Source organism: Cololabis saira, chromosome 19 (genome assembly GCF_033807715.1).
Source record: "Cololabis saira isolate AMF1-May2022 chromosome 19, fColSai1.1, whole genome shotgun sequence".
Taxonomy (NCBI): Eukaryota; Metazoa; Chordata; class Actinopteri; order Beloniformes; family Belonidae; genus Cololabis; species Cololabis saira.
In genome coordinates, this window is record NC_084605.1 from 12,669,139 (window position 1) to 12,676,933 (window position 7,795).

Consider the following 7,795-nt stretch of genomic DNA (forward strand, 5'->3'; position numbering starts at 1 on the left):
TATTTGTAGTTGGGGTCTTTCTGTTCTCATTTCTCTGCGTTTTGGGCTCGTCCATGTTTGCGCTCGGTTCCCACTTCAAGGGTACTTCCTACCTGCTCCCACTCATGCTCACTGGCCGTTTGTTGTTTGGATCAGGCAATGGATCTCTGACCAGTAAGGATACGTTACATGCACAACATAATGTCATTTCTGAGGAGCGTTTGTGAAAGTCACCTTTCACGCTTTTCTCTTCTTAGTTGTCCAAAACCGCATCACAGCCTTCTGGTTCAAAGGGAAGGAGCTGGCTCTGGCGTTCGGCCTGACCTTGGCCTTCTCTCGCCTCGGTTCAGTCCTGAACTTCTTCCTCACAGAAAAGTTTGAAGATACATATGGCATGCAGTGGACCCTCTGGGGGGGTAGGTTGGAAGAACGTTGAAACCTAATGGTATATGATGATATAAACAAAGGTTTCCTCGCACCGCTCTGACATCCCGTTTGTGTTTTTTGTTTTCCAGGAACATTTTTGTGTGTGCTCGGTTTCATCTCTGCCATTATAGTGAGTGCATTGGACAAGATAGGAATGAGGCAACTGGGACTTGACGGCGCCATCCAGGAGCAGTCCCGCAAAGTGGTATGATCAAAATCTTTTCTTTTAATTATTTTTTTTTTTTAATCCTGTTTTCTTTATTTCTTTCTATTTCTTTTTCACTCATTACTGAGTTTCTGTGTTTGTGTAGAGGATCCAGGATGTGAAGCTTCTCTCACTGAGATACTGGCTGCTGGTCCTTACCATAATGTTCTTCTACAACGGCATTTTCCCCTTCATTGCAGATGCCAGGTGGAGTGATGGCATTTATTTTATTTATTTATGTGGTGTTGACAAGACGCATAGAGAAAACGGCAACAATTGCTTTTTATTTACAAGCACTTGGAACATTGACGTGCTACACATGCTAAAGCCTGACTTAAGGTTCTGTGTTAAACCAACGCAGAGCCTACGCCGTTGCCGTGACGCCGTCGTGAATCCTTCGTGAATCCTTCGGACTTCTCCGTCACTCCATTTCGCCGCAGTGCAATACCCCCCCAGAGCACTAGTTGATACTTTGTTTAGTTTCCGGCTTTTCCGGTCACAGTGAATCAAAGAGATAAGGAAAACTATTGTGCAAAAAACCAAAACAACCCAAAAAAAAAAAATCACACACACACAAAGAAAAGAGCGCTGAAAGTTCACTACTTCTTCACGAACCGGAACCGGAAATGCGTTGCTACCAAGCAAACCAATCACAGCCCTCTCGGTCTGCGTCAGGCAACGGCGTAGGCGACGGAGAGCCTCCCACGTAACTGCGTACCCTACGGCGTAGGCTCTGCGTTGATTTAACGCAGAACCATAATTCAGCCTTTACAATTAGGCCCAATCCCAATACTCCCCCTACTTTTCTTCACTCGCCCTTCTTTTCTTCCCTACCCCCTAAAAAAGAAGGGGGAGATTTTAGGGCACTTGAAATCTAGGGCACTTGGCCCAGGGGCCTGTCCCAATTCTCCTACTCCCCCTCGTTTTCATCCCTACCCTGATCAGGAAGCTGAGAGCCAAAAGCTGTTTTAATTTCAGCTGTAGCGCTGTTAATATGGCACTTTATTAAGTTTTAATATTTTTTCAGGCGTAAAAGTTACCTTTAAGATCCCCACCCTGGGCTCAGTTTATCCAAATAAAGCCTGTTAAGAAATTTGACTCAACGTTTTCGGAGATGAGAAGAGCCGCCGGCCCAGGGGTGCAGCAGAGCTTACGGCGTAGGTTACGTAACCTACGCTGTAGGCTCTGCGTTGGTGTAACGCGGAACCATAAATCCCTTTATTCTGGCGTGATCTTCGGCAAACGGGAAAACTAGTGATTATGTACATTCACTGAGTGACTATTATGAAAGTAAAATATATATTTCTCGCTAGAAATGTAATCAAAACGCATTTTTATGCAGAAACTAACTCAAAATATTGATTTTATTCACTAAAAAATAAGAAATGTCCGCCATGTTTTTTTGGGGGATTCAGTCCGCAAATGACGACGAAAAGCATTCTGGGATATTGTCATAGCCTCTCGCTCGTAAAGTCAGCATCTGAAATCACTCGCTCTGAAGGGACAGATTCATAACCACTCGCCCTCGTTATTCCCACTCCCCCTAGGTGAAAAGAGGAATTGGGACACCACTACCCTCACGGGAACGCGCAAAATTTAGGGGAAGTGATGAAAACGAGGGCTAGGGGGAGTATTGGGACAGGGCCTTAAAACCAGATCACAAAGGCCGGTGCTGCTTCATTAAAGCAGTAAATACATTTTGTATCAATATTCTTTTAGATCCATGTTTATTCTAAATCCCAAACACAGAATGTATTTTTGTTTTCATCATTTGCCCCCTTTAACACATAATCACACCCTTCCTTTTCCCCTGCAGTAAGTTCATCCAGGATAAATACAACGGTTACAGTCAGAAGGAGGCAGCCTACATTGCAGGGGCGGTGTACGACAGCTCGCTGGTCCTTTCAGCCAGCGTGGGCATTCTCATAGTAGGTCTCATTATCCTGTCTTCAATATGTTCAGAGGTCTGCTGTGCAAGTGGAAACAAATGAACTGGTTTGAACTCTGTTTTTTTTTTGTTTTTTTTAGGATTACGTAGGTCTTCGGGGCATCTTTGCGCTGGCTTGTGCCGTCCTCACGCTGCCTGTCTTTGGACTCCTGGCTTTCACCTTTGTCCCCCCTCTGGTCTCCACCATATGGCTGGGGGTCACTTACTCCTTTGCTGCTGTAAGTTTGACTCCAATATGCAGATATGTATTTTTTTTGTCATCATATCTGTGACAAATGAGGAGACGGTAAATTCTGCCTATGGTTGCTCATCATGGAAATGGATGTCATGGTGAATCTTTGTCGGTTTTCTTACAGCCTCAAATCTGCAAATGCAGCATGTATAGAATAATATTTTGTTAAACATCCGTTGGAAAGTTGCACCATGTCCAGATACATTTGAGGGCCAAAATTTAGCTGCAAAAAGCTCCACAAGACATTCCTAACTCGTGCAGGTCATATCTGCACTGAGATTATTTTTTTTTTAATTATAGCAACAAAAGTTACCAGATGCCATCATTCTAAATCAATGTTGGGAAGTCTTTTCAAGTTAGAAAATATGTAATTAATTAGGAAGTGTTTGTTCTGAGTATGTTGCGTTTACATTTGCTTTGCTTTCATGTGTGTCACATCAAATATTTTCCCGTCTGTGTTGTTTTCCAGGCCAGCATGTGGCCCTCTATTCCCCTCGTAGTACCTCACGCAACTTTGGGGACAGCCATGGGTCTGGCCACCTCCATACAGATGGTTGGGATTGGATTGTCCAATCTGGTTGTCGGACAGATACTGGGAACCAAATCAAGGTAGGGAAATATTTCAGACCGGTGTCCATTTCCAGTGAAACAACAGTCCATTACATTCTTCCACTGTGTGTTATTATGCAGTGAAACTAAGATCCCAGTGTGGCGCTGGCAGAGGATGATGATCTTCATGTTGGCCAACACGATCGGCTGCATCGTGACCTCGGTGTTACTCAACATTGTTGATCACAGACAGGTCAGAAAGCGCTGTGTGCCACCTCACAAATCCTCAAAGGACATAGTTCCGGTTTATCACTTTTGCCACTTAATTACAAACAGCAAACAGTATTGATATATCCGTTTCTCAACAGGGTGGAATTTTGAACAAGACAACGAAGAGGTCGGTGCAGGCTGAGGGAGATTCTGAGCGGGAACCTCTCAACCAGGCAGAGGAACAGCCACCTGAGGACGATGGTGCCAACAGACCTTAACATGTCAGTTCCTGAGAGTCTCTATTTAGTGCATCTTTTGTGCAGTTTTTCTCTAGTATTAAAGCAACAAGTACATTTTTAGCTGGCCTGGGCCTTCGTCCATGCTGTACCACTAAGAGGGGAACTACAGATTGTGATGCAGGTTTCTTCTTTGCTTTGAGACCTGAGCGATTCATGCCAACGTATCTCCACCATGAACTACATGGAAGGGGGGAGTCACTGTTGCCTCAGAAAGTATTGAGAAACCTTAATTTTTATAGTTTACATTAAGTATAGCATTTGCAGGGCATCTACTGGCAGAACTGTAATCATGTTTTTACCCATCTTTGAAATCTTGAAAGTAAGAATCATCCTTTGAAGCTGACGCTGAACAAGCCTTTTATAAATACAGACGGTGCTGGTCCGCTATACTACCGGTACACCTCCATGTGTCTGCAGTAGCTGATAGCGTCCAATCCAAGCATTTACTCTTTATGGGCCTGTTTTATATCCTTTTAACATTTTTAGCAGGCATTGTTTTTTGTCTTGAATAACTGAAGTCTGGCTGCCTGGTGCCACAGCATGTCCCAGCTACGGTTGAGAGGCAGGATACACCCTAGACGGCTCACCAGTCTCTTTATAGATCTTGTCCAGCCTTGTAAGAAGGGTTGTGTAGCATCTGTAAATAACCTTTAGATCTATCTGCAGATGTAATGTGGGGTTTAAGTTGGGAGTTAACAGATCAGGCTTTAATTGTTTTGGATTCTTCAGATTGTTGTGGTGGTTGATGCAACTGTCACTTTTACCCTTGAAGAAGTTTTCCTTAAGGGGCTGTTCTGAGGTTAGCTGCATCTATTTCTGATTTAACCTCCCTCTCTCTGCTGCTCAGAAGCTAGCCCGTAGCATGATGCTGCCAACACTTGGCTTCCCTGTTGGAGTCATTAAGTGTCAGACTTTTCAAAGAGATAGAGCTTGGATTTCTTTCCAAAAAGATACGTTTTTGACTTGTTACTTTTGACTATTGTTTTCATCATGCTTTGGAGACTAAGGGGCTGCTGACATGAAAGCTTCTAAAACCTGTTAGTGAGTGACTTATTTGGTCATGAGTTTGTTTAACTCCTCTCTTGTCTTTGCTCGGCTGTACACCAACTCCATGCCCGTAGTTTCTGCTGGTTCCAGTCATGTGTGTCATTGGGAACACTGGAGTTCATTGGGCATCGCAGCCGTTGTTCTGTCCTGACAAGAAGTGTGTTTTGTGTACACAGATGTGTCTTTGTAAGCGCTATACACTTTATTCTGAAGTTCTTGACACAAATGACTCTGAACACTAACTGAACCATGCTTTAGAAAACTGTCCAGATGCTTTTTTTTTTTTTTTTTTGTGTATGTCATTTTATTTTTTTTTGTACATATGCAAACGTATATCCAATTCAAATTTATTGGTGTCCAAAACATGTGGTGGTCTGAGTATTTGCTGAAGTGACCAGCTTCAGTTTGTTACATACCTCAATAAAACCAGATCCTTACTGTTTTTTGGGGGGTTAGTCCAGTGATTTTGAAGCCACTTTAAAGGGAAAACAGTTCAAACAGTATTTACACCACATTTGTATGAGCATGCTGTACTGAATATTAACTCAAATAAGCCTACTTATACTTAATGGTATTTTCTTCTTTTGTTTTTTAGTACTGATACAAAGGGAAAGAGTAAAAAAGGTATAACCTTTTTGATTTTTTTTTTTTTATGGCCTCAACAGATTTTATTCATCTTGTAAATGCGTGTGCTGACTGTGACATAACCGTTTGTGTACGTATTATTGTGGTCAGGAAAAAAAACGAAAATAAATTCTGTGTGTGAATTCATGCCAGAAAAACATCTCTGTGGCTCTTCAGATTTTTCCCTAAATGGCAAGGGGCCATTTGCAGCTTCTTCAGTTATTTAATGAATTGAAAGTGATTTAGCTCTCTGTCTTGCAGCTTTACAGTTTTTGATCTTTTGACCTAATGTGGCACGACATCTGGCCTTCTTCTGACAAATACAAATGTAAAACTCACCACACACCTCCAGGGAAGAGGTGAATAATGACAGGTTAATTCGTATATGGCCCTGGACACAGTTTTAGTCATTTTTTATAGGTTTTAGAGGCAATCAACCATGATGTATTATGAATCCATATTTTTAGCTTTACTTTAAGAGTTATAACCAGTACTCGAGTTGTAAAAGAAAATCAGCGGGGATGGTGGATTTTATCATATGGGGACAGATCATTTGTGCTGATTACAAATAACATAATATATTACAAATAATAGCACTGACCAAAACACCTGCAGAAATACTGCAGGAATGACATAGCAGCAGATAAATGCAGCCTTCTGTAAGCTTTAAATATCCACTGGGCTTACATAAAATACATCAAAACACAAAAATAAAAACGGTTTTCTGAACTTATCAATATGACTCTGTCCTTCACAGGATAAGTAAAATGGATTACTGCAAAAACTCAAAATCTTAACAAGAATATTTGTCTTATTTCTAGTTAAAATGTCTCATTTTAGTAAAACAAATCTCATTACACTTAAAACAAGACTCATCACTGGAAAAAAAAAACTATTTTCACCTGTTTCAAGTAGATTTTCACTTAAAATAAGTAGAAAAATCTGCCACTGGAACAAGATTTTTTTTGCTAGTAATGAGAAGATACATTTGTGTCTCACTGGCAGATTTTTCTACTTATTTCAAGTGAAAATTTACTTGAAACAGGTGAAAATTGTCAAATAAGTTATTTTTCTGATGTTTTTTTTTTTTAATACCACATTCATTGATGAAATGACATAAGGGATGGAAAGGGGGGATGGCAGTTTTACAGGGGGGATGCTGTTGACCGTTTTTATTTCAGGGGGGGATGCCATCCCCCCTCATCCCCCCTCAACTCCAGTACTGGTTATAATAGAAATACAGCAGCAACCATATAGAAATCACAGACACCGATTGAATTCAACTTGCGCTCCACGTGAAGGAGGTGTGCATCAGGCTGGAGATGAAAACAGACAACAGCCCAGATGGACCTGCTAACACCTAGAACATTGTTAGATTTACAATCAGAAAGTAGAAAAAGACGGCTCTAATTTTGTTAGTATGTATAATTACTTTCAAAATACATAAAATGACTAATTGGACTACAACTGGGACTCAGCACCGTTTTGAACTGAACTCTGACTATATACCTGACGACCAGCAGGTGGCGCTCCTCGCATTTCTGTCAGCAGCAGATGAACTAAGCGGATAATAATGGCCCATTGTTTCTATTGATGATTTTAAAATGGCTTTCTATTTCCCTCACAAATAACGTCTGCTTCTGTCTGTAATGACATAATCTTAACATATCTGTGACTTTTCAAGCAATAAATAACCCCGTATCAAAAGGTTAGTTGTGTAAATATGGTAGCCCCCCCTCTTTGCCCTTTGGATGAATATTGATTGCTGTTTTCATTCATTTCATTTACCACATTAAGAGTTATGAAAATACTGCAACTAAACTGCAGACACATTTGCTGATGTCAGATGGGAGCACTTTCTAAAAACTGTCCACTCTGGTTCTTTAAGTAAACAATTAAAAGGACTAATGTATTGTGTAATTTTACACTTTCTTCCATGTGACGCTATGACCTGTTCACATGTTTGAGCAGGGTGAAAGAGCAGACTTGCACTTACGTTTAGGGGCTGCTTTGCTCTGACGGGTGTGTTTGTTTATATAGAAAATGTTACATGACACAGCACTTCAATTAAAGAGTTTCTAAATTTATCTATGTCCTGTTTGCCTTTGAGGAATTGTGAAGTCCTTAAGCACCTCGGCTGCTTAAGTTGCACTCATCCCAAGCTTTTGCGTCTGGTTCTGTAGCCGTGTTAAATGTGGTCACTTTGGCTGCATAACGCACATTTTTATCGAGTTGTCTGGAACTTGCAAGGTTTGGAAGAATAATGATTTTATGTC

At 41.1% G+C, this 7,795-nt stretch overlaps 1 protein-coding gene across 1 annotated transcript in view; it reads left to right on the forward strand.

The window, feature by feature from the left end:
• The window catches only part of mfsd1l (major facilitator superfamily domain containing 1-like), a 7,575-nt gene extending 1,920 nt beyond the window's left edge, over positions 1-5,655 (forward strand). The window contains exons 5-13 of the mRNA XM_061709059.1: positions 10-153; positions 237-395; positions 495-610; positions 717-817; positions 2,427-2,538; positions 2,639-2,776; positions 3,260-3,399; positions 3,481-3,592; positions 3,708-5,655. Coding sequence (XP_061565043.1) covers positions 10-153; positions 237-395; positions 495-610; positions 717-817; positions 2,427-2,538; positions 2,639-2,776; positions 3,260-3,399; positions 3,481-3,592; positions 3,708-3,827 — 1,142 coding nt within the window. The 3' untranslated portion in view covers positions 3,828-5,655. The remainder of the gene's footprint in view (positions 1-9; positions 154-236; positions 396-494; positions 611-716; positions 818-2,426; positions 2,539-2,638; positions 2,777-3,259; positions 3,400-3,480; positions 3,593-3,707) is intronic.
• Positions 5,656-7,795: the final 2,140 nt, after the last annotated feature.